Source organism: Prinia subflava, chromosome 2 (genome assembly GCF_021018805.1).
Source record: "Prinia subflava isolate CZ2003 ecotype Zambia chromosome 2, Cam_Psub_1.2, whole genome shotgun sequence".
Classification (NCBI taxonomy): Eukaryota; Metazoa; Chordata; class Aves; order Passeriformes; family Cisticolidae; genus Prinia; species Prinia subflava.
Window position 1 is genome coordinate 80,560,827 of NC_086248.1, and position 14,674 is coordinate 80,575,500.

Here is a 14,674-nt window from a genome sequence, read left to right on the forward strand (position 1 = left end):
AGTGGAAGTGATACTTACTGTACTTCTCCTCTCTCCAGGTGGTTTGTTTTGGACGCAGAAACGAGGGATCTGGTCTCAATACACACTGATGGCAACGAGCAGCTTTCAGTGATGCGCTACTCAGTAGGTAGGCAGACTTGGACAGTTGGAATAATGCTGATAAACCAGATGGATATTCTGTTAAATGCTGTTAAACTAGTCCCCAGGCATTAAATAAAGGGAAAAATTTGAAAAAATTGTTTCAAATCCTAAATGTGTAACTAAGGATTTGTTTTCGGGTTTGTTTGTGTTTACTAAATCCTAGAATTTTGTAACTGCAAACATCACCATCACCTTTCTCAGCCTTTTCTTCATGTTGAACTCTGCTGTTATAATAAATGCTAGCTTTATTCCCTCCAAAAAAGTTCTCAAGTAGCTGACAGGTTCACAGAAAAGTCTGTAAAAAGCTTAATATTTCAGTAGTATTTTAATATCCTTCTTAGTTAGTTTTCAAGTTCATTAATCCAAACCCATAAAACTAAGCTCGTGTCTGTCTGGAAGTCAGAGCTGTTTGTGAAGTGTTTGCTCTGGGATTACATGGAGTCCAAACCAGTGCTGAGTCTCCTCTTCAGACATGACATGAGAAATCATCAGAGGCTGACTCCTCTGTGTTAAAACAGGATGGAAGAACACCCTTGTAAATATCTTTCTTGTTTGCTTTTGGCTCACATGCCATGTCAGTGAGCAAAGTGTTCCTCTGCTGCTGCCACATGTGCCAAGCACAGCAATTTATTTTAAATCACTGATGTTCATTGACACTTAGAGGTGTTTGAATTGTGACTTGAGGCAGCTCTTGTCCCCATACATTTTTAAAAGGAGACAAGGTAGAATAGAAAAATGCTTATAATGTTTGAAAATTCCACGTCTTTGTATGTTTAGTGTTGATTTATTTGTAGTCCACACCTCCAAAGTTAAGCTATCTGTAGACTAAATACTCTTCTGCATTTTTTGTGATGCATAAAACTCAAGTCTGCCTGCTGTCAACAGCTTTCAGAAATCCGGTGCAGTCTGAGGGTTTATATCCTGTCCATTGAACACTTACTCTAAAAAAAAAAAGCAGAACTGAAAGAACTTGTCCAAAAAACATACCCACAGAGTAAACAGATACAGCTGAAAAGCAACGTAATGTAAACTGTTATGACTCCTTCAGTACAATTCATAAGGAGTAGTTTCACTGAGACTATTGTCTTAGCAATGGACCTGAAATAATTAAAATTCACAAAATAAACATTCTATTTATTTATACCAAATATTCTGTGTTGTAGATGGCACCTTACTTGCAGTTGGATCCCACGACAACTTTATTTACCTCTATGTAGTAACAGAAAATGGAAGAAAGTATAGCAGATATGGAAAATGCACTGTAAGTTTTGGAGCATGATTACACATTTACATAATTACTACATCTTCTACATGCATTTTGATGTTCTACATACATTTAGATGTTAAGCAGTGAAACTCTCTCCAGATTGATGTTTTTCCCTTTTGGTGTTTTATAGAGTTTTTTCAGCATTTGATTGATTTTAAATTTCAGTCTCTGATGGCTACTGCTTCACTTTTGCATCAGATATGATTAATTTATCAGACCATTGCCTTCTTTCTCTGAAAAGGGAAATTAACAGTAAGATGGAGAAATGCCTTGTACCTATATGCTGAAACTTGGTCATGGAAAATATTACATTTGTTTGGGGATATTTTCCTCCTGTTGGTAAAGTACTTCTTGAACTGACATACAATTAAGGTGGTTGTAATTCCATTAGAATGTGTAGTCTTGGAGGCTGCAAATATACATTGTTTTCTGTTGTAATGGTTACTACAAAATTTGAACTTGAGGGATGTGGCCCAGGGTAAATAGATCTAAATGTAGCATGGCTAGTGGAGCTCATTACTATTGTTACTTTGGATGAGGTTGTCCCCCTGCTAAAAAGACTCTTTTCCATAAGTGTTTAGTTATCTAACATTCTGGCCTTGAGTTCAGCTATCTTGCAAGGTTAGTGAAAATATTAAGAACAAGTGAAACTTGATGAGATTTGCGAATTATGTTGTAAAAATAGGTTCACCTTTGAAATATGACACACACTAGAGCACTGGGGTCAGAGCAGCCTGTGTGCAGCTGCTTTGGGGCCACGGGGCTGCCAGGGCAGGCAGCAGCACTGGGTCTGCCCCATCCCTGCCTGAGCTGACACGGTGGGGAAAGGGCAGAGCCCGCAGGGAGTTCAGACCAGGGCCCCAGAGGGGCTGATGGGGATGGTAGTGGATGTCTGCACCTCAACACACCTCAACAATTCTTATTAACCACAGAATATAAAATCACTCAGAGATGCCTAATCCTAACATATGTAATATTTAGTTTGCTATGTATTTCAAGGCTCTCTGAGCTCTTTGAAGATGTGTAAGATCATTTATTTCTATGTATTATGTATGTGGAGAGAGCATATTGCAATTTAAACCAACATCTGGGGGTCCCTTTATGCCACTGCCGTGGCAGGAAGGGGTTTGTAAAAATTGGTGTGGGAGAATTGAGCATTGTTACACCCAGGCAGAAGTGTCAAGGCTTCAAAGCAGATTTCTGTTTTCCTTTCAGTGTGAGTGACTGCATGTAGCATACGAAACCAGCAGCAGGGTTTGTGTTGGGGCTGAGCTCCCTGACCCTACCAGCCAGTGCAGAAGGAAGCCATGTGGAGCTGCCCCGAGCTCCTGCGAGGCTGCAGATCCAATTTCACTTGCCCTGCTCCTCCCTGTGCTCCCTGCCAGCACCCTGGCAGGTCCATACCAGCTTGATGCTAAGCAGGGAGACACCCAGGCATGCTCAGGACCCGGAGCACTCTCCTGGCACTGCATCCTTCTGGCATTGTGTCATTCAGTAGCCTCACGGGTGACCTCCAAATAGTATGACTCAGTCCTCTTGGTAGTCAACTTCTGGTTGTTTCTTCCAGCTTGAATACATTATCTGCATTCTTTTGGAAGGATTTTATCTACTGAACCAGCTTTAGGTGGTGCATAAGGGCTGTATGCCTGCTGTTAGGTTTAAATCCGCTCTCAGTCACAGCCAGGCATTCTGCTGCTGCTAGAGAAGCAAGTCTGTGACCTGTGGGCCTGTTTCCACGGCAAGGGATAATGCTGTCTGTGATCAGAACGTCAGATGAACCAAAGCAATCATTTGGACTAGTGCAGCTGTATTTTGAAGGCTCCAGCTCTGCAGTCAGCAGTGTGAAGGTGTGGGCTGGGGCTGAACTTGAGCGTGTCAGCAGCTCCCGGGTGGCTGCTGCTGTCTCCACTTGCCTTGTGTCAGAGATTTCTTAGCAAAAGAGGAGTAAGTGCTGGGCATTTACTCAGAGGCTGTGGGGTGAAAGCCACACAGACAGCTACTCTGAAGTATTTGGTACACTGGACTTAACCTGAAGTGATTAGTGTGCCTGTCCTAGAGGCTGTGGGCATTTTGAACCTTGCACCAATGAAGTCTGAAACATAAACACTGCCAGTGGAGGAAGGAGTTTCCATTTAGTCAGATAGTTTTCTTAGCTGGTGATAATATTAATCATTCATTGTATATAAAGTTACAGAAAAGGAGAGAGTAAAATGTTGCCTTATTGGTGGGCAGCTACCAAAGAAAGATTCTAATAGAAAACGAGATCCTCCTATTGCAAATATGATAACAATGTTGTGTTCCAGTTCATCATTTGATGATCACTTGCCTGAAGGGATTTTGCAGCTTGGAGCCCCCTGGCCAATTGCTCTGTTCCCTCCCACCATGGCCCCCAGGAATTTTAACAGCTGCCAAATGTCTGGCAGGATTTAGTAAATGACTGACCAATTCTTTTCCATGTTGGAGTTCTATTGCAAATTGAAAGACTTGGAAAATAAGGGGGGGGCGGAGAAAAAAAATCCTAACCAATTGTGCCTTTTTTTTTTTTTTTTAAGATACCAGCTTTGCATGTCAGTATCATATGCCTCACCCATGACTGCAAAGCAGTTATGTCAATACACAGTTCCTCTGCTTGAGGCAGAGACTACTGCATAAGTAAACAAATCATAAAGGCCAGATTTTCTCCTAAATGTTTTTGTAGTGTCTCACAGAGCACCTGGGAATGGGGAGAATGGGACACGGGTGTATTTCTACATGTAAATCTGGAAGCAATCAGGATCTCTTAGAGTTCTCTGTGGAAGAAGCTGGCATGGTGGGTGGCACAGCAGCCAGCACAGAGCTTCTGTGTGGCCCTGGTGTGGCTGCTGCAGGCTGTGCCAAGAGACCCTGTGGGGGCTTAGGGAAACCTTGTTGGTAATGCCCACTGAGGGAGGGACATGGATTGACATCTGTCAGTCAAGAATGTGGCCGCTTGTTGCCTGACTAGAATGACAGAAAGGGAGAAAACAGATGGTCTTACAAGGGGGGGAACAGGAGCAGTAAGAAGAAATGGAAGGGTGGAAGAGGAAGAGTGACATGGATGTCACTTTTATTGATTTGCTACCCATGATTCCTGCCTTACATAAATTTTTGGCTTCTCTGGAGCCTTTCATAGCTTTGTTATTACAGTTGTTATTATTATTAATTGTTATTACTCTTACTTCTCTCAAAAGAAGTTTGTACACAAAAAAAATACTCTGTCCAGCTGCATTTGTCCTCTTCCTCAAATGCCAAAGCCATGTGTTTAACTCCCAAGTGTAATTTTGATGGTGATAACTAAACAACTAGACCAGAGGGTTTTGCTTCTTAATAAAGATGACCCAGTGCCTGTAGGGCAGACACCTTTCAAAGCTAGTGCTAACATGGTGCAGTGCAAAAAGCACAGAAAAGACTTACAACAAACTTAGAAGTGTATTCCTGTAACACCAGTCCATGATCTTGTACTTCTGCATGGTGGTTGTTAACCAAGGTATCCTAAGTTTTTAGGACAAGCAAGGGTCATTTGCATGAGTGTGCATTTAATGGAAGTTATTTTAAATGGATAGACAAATTAAAAAATCCTATCTCTCACTTTTTTGTTAGGATCCAAAACTGATCCTGTGCAAGTTACTCGCTTTGCACAATTAGTAGCAATGTGTACATTCCTAATTCCAGTATAAATTTGGGTGCATTCATATTTTAGCATCGTGCCTTCTAGGAGTAAATCATTCTGGAGTCCAAGAGGGCCAGGCTTTACAAGGAAGAGTGGGAGAGGCACAATGCCCAGCCTGCATTTGTTTAGCTGTTAGCGAGTGTGGCACTGAGAGTAAGGAGCCTTTAAAGGAACACAAGTGAATTGCAGCAGACCTGGGGCAGGTGGGAAGGTGATTTATTTTTTTGCTGTTAGCTGGCTCATCTGTGGGTGCAACTTCTGCTTCACTTTCAATTGAAATCAAGTTTTTCACAATGGTGTTACTACATTCTTCTGCAGGGACATTCCAGCTATATTACACACCTTGACTGGTCCCCAGACAACAAGTATATAATGTCAAACTCAGGAGACTATGAAATACTATACTGTAAGTATGAAATTAAATACACTGGAAGTAGAAATATGTATTAGCTGTCAGAGTATTTAGAAAAGTGTGTTTGATCCGGACTGTACAAAATACTTACTGACAAAAGGGCTGATTTGAACTTGTGTAACCTGATATCTTGATGTTATTCAGAGCCCTGCATTACCTAATGGCAATGCCAAATATAGCTTACTTCTTTACAAGGTCATAAATCAGTTTAACAGTGTAGAATTTACAGAACAAGTGGCTCTATGACTTGATGTTGGCCAAAAGTTCTGTAGATTGAAAATAATATATACAGTTGTCTAATTAGTGTTAACAATACCAGTTATTTTGGGGGAATAAAATCAGAGGGCCTGTGCCACAGTTCTCTCCTGGGGTTTCTTGTTTGAAACTTTATCTTGGCTAGTGGTGGTGAAAACTCAGAAAAGCAGTAATGCTGCTTTAATGAATTAGTGGCAATAATGTTTTTGTGTTTGTCTTTTTTTCATATGTGAAAACATGAATATAACACGTAGTGGTTATGCAAGAAGTTCAGCATCAGTAATGCATATAAGTCTGTTTTAAAATTGTTCTTTTTATTCCTGTCTTCCTATGGCTTTAACTGGATCCAAGAGGATTGTAGTTTTTTCCCTTTACAGGGAAGAATAGCCAACAGTTTAAAAGTCTGTCACCTTAACACATTTTTTCTGCCTGTCTTAACTTAGGTTTCAAATCTAGATAGTGCAGCCTGTCAAAAGAAAGTTTTGGTGCTTATAATTTCATGTATAGGGAAGTAAAGAACCATGACCCATTATTACTGTCTTTTTGTATTGCAAGACAATCTTTCCTTTTCTAGTTAAAAGCCGTAAGGCAGTCTAAGGATTCTCTGGCAGTAGTTGCTCACTGTTTTAAAAGCACATCTTCCTGAATGATTCATTGAATTTTAGCACATCAGTGGACCTGTAGGAAGAAGAAATTACTATATTACAGACTCTGTTAAAGCATTTTTTAGAATTAGTAGCAGGGTACTCAGGTTGCAGGGAAATGTTTTTGAGGTTATGATATCAGAAGAGGGAAATGAGAACTAAATATGACTCATAAAAACCAAGTAAAGCTTCAACTATCTGGAATTTGATAAAGATTCCGGTCTATCTTTGCCTCTGCAATTTAATTCCAGAGTGGATTTAAGATTCATTTATTTACTTCATTAGCATCTCTTCAAAGAGCACCTATGGAAATATAATTTTGCATCGCATAACTCATCATTCACTGTTTTTTTAAAGGGGACATTCCAAGTGGCTGTAAGCTAATCAGGAATCGTTCTGACTGTAAGGATATAGATTGGACAACGTACACTTGTGTGCTAGGCTTCCAGGTGTTTGGTAAGCACTGTTTAACATGCTTTTAAGCTACTAACACTGTGCTTTTGTGTTTTTGTTTGCTTCAATTTGTCATTAAAAGTACACTGTCAATGATTATTAAAGGATGGTGCTAAGATCAGAGGCCAAAGTGACTGACCACAGTGCACCAAGTGTTCTATAGACAATGTAAAATTGATTTCTATTTAGTTCTTGAAGTTTGGGGGTTGACTCTCCCACTGTCATTTTAGGCTACCAATTATGGAGATGGAGACACTGAAGCAAAAGGCTTATATTTTAAAGTGCTCATATGGCACATGTGCTTTCTCCTTTGTTTGCCTTGTTTTGGGAGAGGAACAAGAGTGTTATGAGTGTAAGTTACAGTTCATAAATTAAAATCATGACAGCACTTTTGATGCCTGTAGTCAAAGGTGGTTAATATGCTACATTTGTAAAGAATAAAAATGCTTTAAAGAGTAAATGGATTTTTTTAACCTCTCGTGACATATTTAAGGGCTGTCATGTGCTTAACGAGCAAGTAGCCTCAAAAGGATTGGAGTTGGTGTGAGGGCACTGACACACTTGTGTGGCATATTGGTTAGGTGGAGGACATTTGGTGCTTAATAGCCAGGCAGGATTTTCTTTTTGGATACCAAAGATCTGAGATAGAATTGGAAAAATAAAGGGATCAAAGAAGAGAGTTGATAGACAGAAATAAATAGTTCTGATTTTTTTTGAGCTTGGTAGGTAGCAGAAATAAAGCGGAGCGTGCTCTTTCTGGAGTGAATACTGCTGCTAATTGCTAGTTTGATGAAAATACTGTCTTCCATTAGCCTGAAAACTGTAAACCAGATTGTGTATTTTATCAATCTGTCTGGGAGAATTAGAACCATCTCCTCATGCTCTGTTCATGTAAGCCTAGACTAACAAGGAATTGGACCACAGCAGTCATTTCCTCACTGGCTTTGCTACTGTGACTGAAGTGCAGCACAAAAGCCTTTTTTAAAATGGAGTATCAGAATATTCAGGAGATGTCACAGAAAGTGAAAAACAAAACTCTGATGTTAATATGATGCCTTTCCTCAGGAGCAAGGAAAACACTTTGTAAGGACTGTATGTTCCTTCTGAAATAGGCCTGGAGCTGAAACATTTTACATTTTTTTGCAGAGTACTTATATCTACCAGAAACATGGAGGTAGCAGGCTCTGTTACTACTGAACTTTCACCACTACATTTGGTGGTAGAGCAGACAGAATAAGGGCAGCAGCTCTCTGAATCCCAGGGCTTTCCCAGAAGTGTCCTTTACTCCTGCCCTAAGGAGGTGAGATGTGGGAGTGCAGAAAGAGTTTGATTTCACATCTGGACCACTGGCTTTGCCTTTTTAACAGCTGCTAGGTAGAAGCTGTTATTAGTGACTGGGGCCAGGCTGGATGTGAGCAGCTCCCATAACCACTGTTTTGAGAAACCATTTTACTTATGGCTTTTAGAACTGGCCAAGTCTCCTGATCCTGTCTGCATTTTCTTTTGGACTAATACAAACTTCAACCACTCTGAATTAAGTTTAATTAGTTTCAACTGCTCTCAAACTCCTCAGTGTGCCAGAGGACCTGGGAATGAAATAGATAAAGCAGATACTGTGGTGGGATTCTGGGGCAGAACAGAATATATTTAAACTTCCTAGCCAAGATTCATTACGCCCTAATTCTATACTGTCTGCTAGTCTGACAACCTTTGCAAAATCTTAAAATTATGGTTTGACCTCAGACAAAGGCAAGTATTTTCCCATTAAATCAGACAGTGCAGCTAAGCCAACCTATCAGATATTTGCTAATCTGGCTATGACCCAAGGGTCAGCTGGCTCAGGGATCCAAGCAAGCCAGGGGTTGCTCACTGGTGTTCAGGAAAGAGGGTTAAGTTTGCGGGATTTGGGCTTTTGGGGGCATGTGTTTTACAATTCAGCTCTGTGGGTAGTGTGCCACAGGATCAGGCATCAGACTGTTGTCAGCAGAAGGAACAGGATGGAAATGTGTGGTTTGGGTGAGAATATCATCACTCATTTTGGCAGTTGTTATTGCTATTGGCTCAGCAGTATCATCACTCTGCACCCCGAACACTTGAAGTCACTCATGGGTTTGCTGCACATTTCCCACAGCTGCCTAGCAGAATTCAAGAAAATTGAAGTGCTGCTGGCATGCCTTATAATAAAGTCCTATTATTTTGGGGTTTTGTTATTTTTTACAGTTATTAAGAATTTTTGCAGTTATATTAAGAACTCAAGATTCAGTGATATTAATGTCTTGGATTTTTCATGTTTGCCTGATGCATTGAAAGCAAATCCTGCTGTCTTATGACAAAGGGTTGCCTTACCTTTGGAGCTGCTAAAGGACTTTGTGAACATAAAATATGTTTAATAAAAGCTTTAATCTTGAATATTAGTCCTTTTAATCTTAAATTAAAAAGAAGAGGAAATTAAAAAGAAAAGGAAATTGCATAGTTCTTTGTCAAAGTCTGCCTAAGGTGGTAGCTGAAACTTCAGGCATTTATTACTCCCACATGATGACAGTATTTCATATATAGAATGAATGAGGAAAGGTAAAATTCATTCATGTTGAACTACTTGAAAATTCTTAAATAGTATATATTTTTCACTTTGATTTCATTGATGTGAGAACACTAAAATGTTTTTGAATACTTTCCTTAGCACTTCATGTCTTTATTTAGTAAATTACCTACAATGTAGCTTATTGGCATTGTAACAGGTTTAACAAGCTGCCTTTGTTATTCTTCAAAGAAAATAAAGTTCTTACTCCACCCACTGAAGAATAGGAAAAAACAGCTAAACGCTCTTTGCCATTTTGCTTAAAAACAAGAAGATAAGGCAATTCTGAGTTGTTTCTTTGTGCTGTATAAAACAGTAGACAGCACATGGTTTTTATTTTATTGAAGTGAGTGGCTGTAAGGGAGGAAGAAGATATTTTCATATCTGATAATCAACAGCCCTCTTGGTCAATTGGACACACAGTTTTTCGGGATGGGGGTGAAATTTGAGGGGGGAAAACTCCTAACTCCTAGACCTAATCAGGAACCCAAGTCTGCTCTTAAAAACATGATACCTTTGGCATATATTAGTATCTTGTAATCCCTTGCTTACCTTTTTTTCAGCTTTCCTTGCAGATGTGAATTGTTTGTTTTATTATCTTTAATAAATCTCTAATGTCTTTATGTTTTGTTAAAAAAAATTGTTTAGTCTCCCCCGTCCCAAATTTGATCAGTGTTTGTCATCTAGGAAATGCTGTTAGTCTTTTGTCTAGATGTATCTGTGTCTCTCTTTTGACTTAAAGCCATATTGAATTGTACTTAAGCACTTACATCTTCGAAACTTGCACAGGCTGGGTTTCTGTGCAGTGTGTCATCAAACAGTTGTCTTCTTTGAGTTACACAAATACTAAGATTTAAAATACAAGAAGTCAAACAAATTAAAGCAGAGAAGAAGCCAGTAGGACCACAGTGTACAGTACCTGGGTTTGCCCTGTGCTCCAGCATCACCGTTGCTTTTAAAATATCTGTGCATGGATGACATTATTAAGAGTACAAGTTTTAGCAGCAAACTTAATCTAAAGAAAAGGTTTATACAAGACTGAGGTTTTGAACAGGAAAGGAATGTTAAGCTCAAGATGTTGTCCTGGCTGAAACTCAGGATTTGGGAGAACAGGCTGGGGGCAGCAGCATTAGACTAGCAAAATATTAATGACATTTAATACAATGCAAATTCCATTTTCCAGCTGAATTTCTGTTACCTTTTGTTCATCTTGCCTTTTCTCAGAGCTTTGTAGATTTTATTTTTGTTCACGAATTGTCTGTTGATTTGTTTCCAAAACCACGATTGCTGTATATTTTCTGCACTCTTTCCTAGGAGTTTGGCCTGAAGGGTCAGATGGGACAGACATAAATGCCCTTGTCAGATCCCATAACCGAAAAGTGATAGCAGTGGCTGATGATTTTTGTAAGGTCCATCTCTTTCAGTATCCCTGTTCCAAGCCAAAGGTAAGTCTAGACCAGTGTAGTCCACATGCTTGTTTACATTGCCTGAAGCTTTCCTTGCTTCCAGCATTGTTTTTTTGAAGCCTGGCAGGCAAATACTTCTTTATATCTAAGAACCCCCATTAATTTTACATATAGACTAGAAAGTGTAAAACAATATAAATATAAAACAATATACCTAAAAGGGCAGTGTCAATAGTTATCCTTAAATTCTGGAGGCGAGGCTTGATGCTTTGTGTTTGCTGGCCTTAGTGTGAGGTCCACTACTTTTTCTGTAAAGACCTAAATCTGTTCCAAGTTGCAAAGAAGAGAGGAAGAATTGGTGTGGGAAATCTAATATAAATATAATTCTTTACTCTTTTGTGAGCTAATATCTCTCTTGAAGGGCTAAGCAAAAATATTAGTAGTTTTAAACTTCTGTACCACGTGCTCTTCTAGTCAACGTGTGATTTATCTCTCTGCTTGTTTCCAACAGGCCCCCAGTCACAAATACAGTGCTCACAGCAGTCACGTGACAAATGTCAGCTTCACTCATAGCGACGGCCACTTGATTTCAACTGGAGGGAAAGACATGAGTATTATTCAGTGGAAACTTGTGGAGAAGGTAACTCTGCCACCAAATGACATTGTCCTGGATGTCGGTGCCACCAAAGTGCCCATCCCTGCCAGCGAAAACGCTGTGCAGTCTCCTGCGCATCCGCCGCAGCCATTCAGCGACGTGAACCAAAACGAAAGCGTGACTGGCAGCTCTCCGGCTTCCTTGGAGAGCAACCTGGAGCAGTCTGCAGAGGCCAGCGAGGAGCACAGCGAGGAGCACAGCGAGGGCAGCAGCCTGGATCCCGCCGAGCCGAGCTACGAGGAGCCCTCCAACGAGCTGAGCGAGGAGCACAGCGAGTCCACGGTCACGGAAGAGCAGCAGGATAACTCACCGGTGTCTTAATGCTCCCAGCCTGGGCGGTTGTTGTTTTCCCTTGGTGTGCGTGCTTTCATTGCAAGGGTGAGGGTTCAAATAGGGAAGAGTAGCTGAGATTCATGACCACTCCAGATTTTGAGTTTCAGTGAGATTTTTCGTCTGAGCTTCAGTTCAATGTGTGGAACCATCCCAAGGGCCTGGCTTGATGGTCTGTAGCAAGATCTGGTCGCAGTTAGTAGTGGACATTACCATAGATCCATTTCAGTTCTGAAATTGCTGTCAGGAAGTGGCATGGAATACATACTGGAAAAAAGGGTATAGCTCTGAGAATTAGTTGAAGTAGACCACCTTAACTATGTGAAAGTGCTTTCTAGAAGAACTGAGCTGATGGGAAGCACTGAGCTGTTCCAGCTGGGAAGCACTGTGCTGCTTTTCCCAGGTGCAAAGACAAACAGAATGAAAAAACCAACCAAAAAGCTCTTTGTAGGGCTGTTTTCCTTTGTTTTTTCTTGAGAAAAATAGAGGAAGAATAATGTAACAATGCCACATGTATGGCAATGCCTTCTAGATCTAACACATATGCAATTTTCTAACACACTACTAATTCCTTGTGGAGTCTGGATGTGTTCAAAGTTGGTCTGCCCTGGGTGCTGCTAGTTCTAAGGCAAATCCTGTTGAGGAACAGCATCAGCTGTTCCATCTTCACCGACTCTTAGCTAGCAGACCAACCAAATACTGGTGTGTTTCACTTTTCATGATCTGAAAGTTGACTTAAACTATAGGACATGATTGTCTCTTCAAAGAATTGCTTGCCTAGAGTGTTGGAAACTTGAGAAAATCTTCTACAGTGACTTCGATGTGAACAGCAGAGGAAGCATGACAAGAACACAGAAGTCAGATGGGCTCCAGAGTTAAACTTTAAACCTTCAAGCAGAACTTGCTCCATCCCTAGTATGAAAAATATAAATACAGTTAATTTAAATTATTAAATTGGTGCTTAGAGTTAGTAAGTCGATAATTTTTTCTTCTGAATTTTTAGAGATAATTCTTAAAAATCATTAAACTGCAATCTCTACTTTCTGTTTTTCCCCCTGGTTCCTTTAGCAGTTGTGATATAAGCATACAGTAATTTAGATGATGTGATTTCTTTTGTTTGTTTTCCCTAGACTTGCTGATCTATTGTTTTTATGATTTTGTTTCCACCCCACCTCTCCCTGGGTTGCTCTAAGCCATGCAGCTCTCATGTGGCTATACCTGGCCAGTTACAGGATATCTTGGCATTTGTTATGCATTTGGAAAGTACTTTTTTTTACAAAGTTTGTCAGATAGCTACATTTTTTTCTTAAGTGCATACATTTCCTACTTTAAAAAAGATATAGATTTACTGGCAGATATCCATTTCTTATGTACTTGTTTATATTTTGATTACATAGAATTTTCTTTTTTAACTTGCTGCATTGTGCTGGTATTTTAGTTCTTAGTTAGAATATCATGTTTAGAAACTTTGGATGAGTTCATAAGTCTTAATTGTGCAAACGTTTACGTGATTGTGCCATTCCAAAGTGCATCAAAACTGTCATTCCCTTACTAGTATCTTCTCAGGAGAAATGCTACAGATCAGGTATTTAGTCATCATTTGGAAAGATAAAAACAAATGGACTCCCAAAGGACATTTAGAACATTTATATATAAAATATATAAATATATATATACACACACATATATATATATAAAAAATATCCTCTTGTTTACAACAGTTCCAGAGAACCTCAAAGTAGTTCCCTTCAGATGGAGGGAGATATGGATTCCAAGCAACCCATCTGTTTAAACTGTGCTCTGTACCTAGAGTTTTACTGGAGAGCTCTAGTATGCCTGACTTGCAAATTTGCCAGATAGCAGCAGTGGAAGATAAAGTTCATCAGCTCATTGAAGTTCTTGGTTACAAATGAGGAATATGCTGTAGGTTGAGAAAATAATCTTAGCAAAGGAGAAAAGATAGTAGAGCTAACGAGGCACAGAGAGCTCTCTGTCGTTTTCATGAACTCCACATAAGCAACACATTTCTCTTTGGAACATCTGTCACCTGGGGTTGCCATGTAAGTGAGAGTTAGAGTTGTGATATTCTCGTGTAGTTCAGAAGACTCTACTAATATGCAAAAAGCCTTACAGCTTTCAATTGCTGGCAACTACTGTTTAACAAATAATTAAATCTGTGATAATGGATGGAAATGGGATTATGTAACTGTAGATGTTTTAGAAAAATAATTGTGAATGAATTATGATTAAGAGTGTTTCATGTGAAGATGTTTGAGCCATTTCTATCTATCATGCATTCCTGTCTTGAGGCAGAAAACTTTGAAGATTAAAAAAATAAAATAATCATAATAAAATATTGCAGTGTCTTTTTCTATATCTGTTCTGATTCCTTCTGTACATAAAGTGGATGCTGTCATCACAGTTGCAATATTCCATGATTTTGAAAGAACTTTCTCAAGATATGCCTTTTTGATAACCTCCCAGGCTGTGTAAAAATAAGTTAATGCAGCATTATGAAAACTATTGTCAGATCTAAGTATTGCTGTTGTTTATGTCTCAAAACTTCTATGATATTTCCATTTTTCATGAACAGATGGCATTATCTTTCTGTAGCTAATCGATGAGTGGTAGAGTGCTACAAACAGTTTTTTGTCCTGCTGCAAAGTGCAGTCTGCCTTCCAGAGTTCTGCCCAGAAGCTTTCTTCTGGAAGTCATGAGAGGTACAAGCTTATTTTGGCTATAATGTATTAAATACCACAATGTTTCCCCATTCCTCATTGTCTCTGTCCAGCTGCAGAAGGTCACAATATGTTGAATGTATTCCTTGTGAGAGATTCCTTCTTTT

At 39.6% G+C, this 14,674-nt stretch overlaps 1 protein-coding gene across 3 annotated transcripts in view; it reads left to right on the forward strand.

Annotated features, from left to right (window-relative positions):
• Positions 1–14,203, forward strand: part of EML4 (EMAP like 4) — a 150,273-nt gene extending 136,070 nt beyond the window's left edge. For all 3 annotated transcript variants that reach the window (XM_063390768.1, XM_063390770.1, XM_063390769.1), the window contains exons 19-24: positions 39–127; positions 1,305–1,402; positions 5,415–5,502; positions 6,765–6,863; positions 10,753–10,883; positions 11,356–14,203. In XM_063390768.1, coding sequence (XP_063246838.1) covers positions 39–127; positions 1,305–1,402; positions 5,415–5,502; positions 6,765–6,863; positions 10,753–10,883; positions 11,356–11,820 — 970 coding nt within the window. In that variant the 3' untranslated portion in view covers positions 11,821–14,203. The remainder of the gene's footprint in view (positions 1–38; positions 128–1,304; positions 1,403–5,414; positions 5,503–6,764; positions 6,864–10,752; positions 10,884–11,355) is intronic.
• Positions 14,204–14,674: the final 471 nt, after the last annotated feature.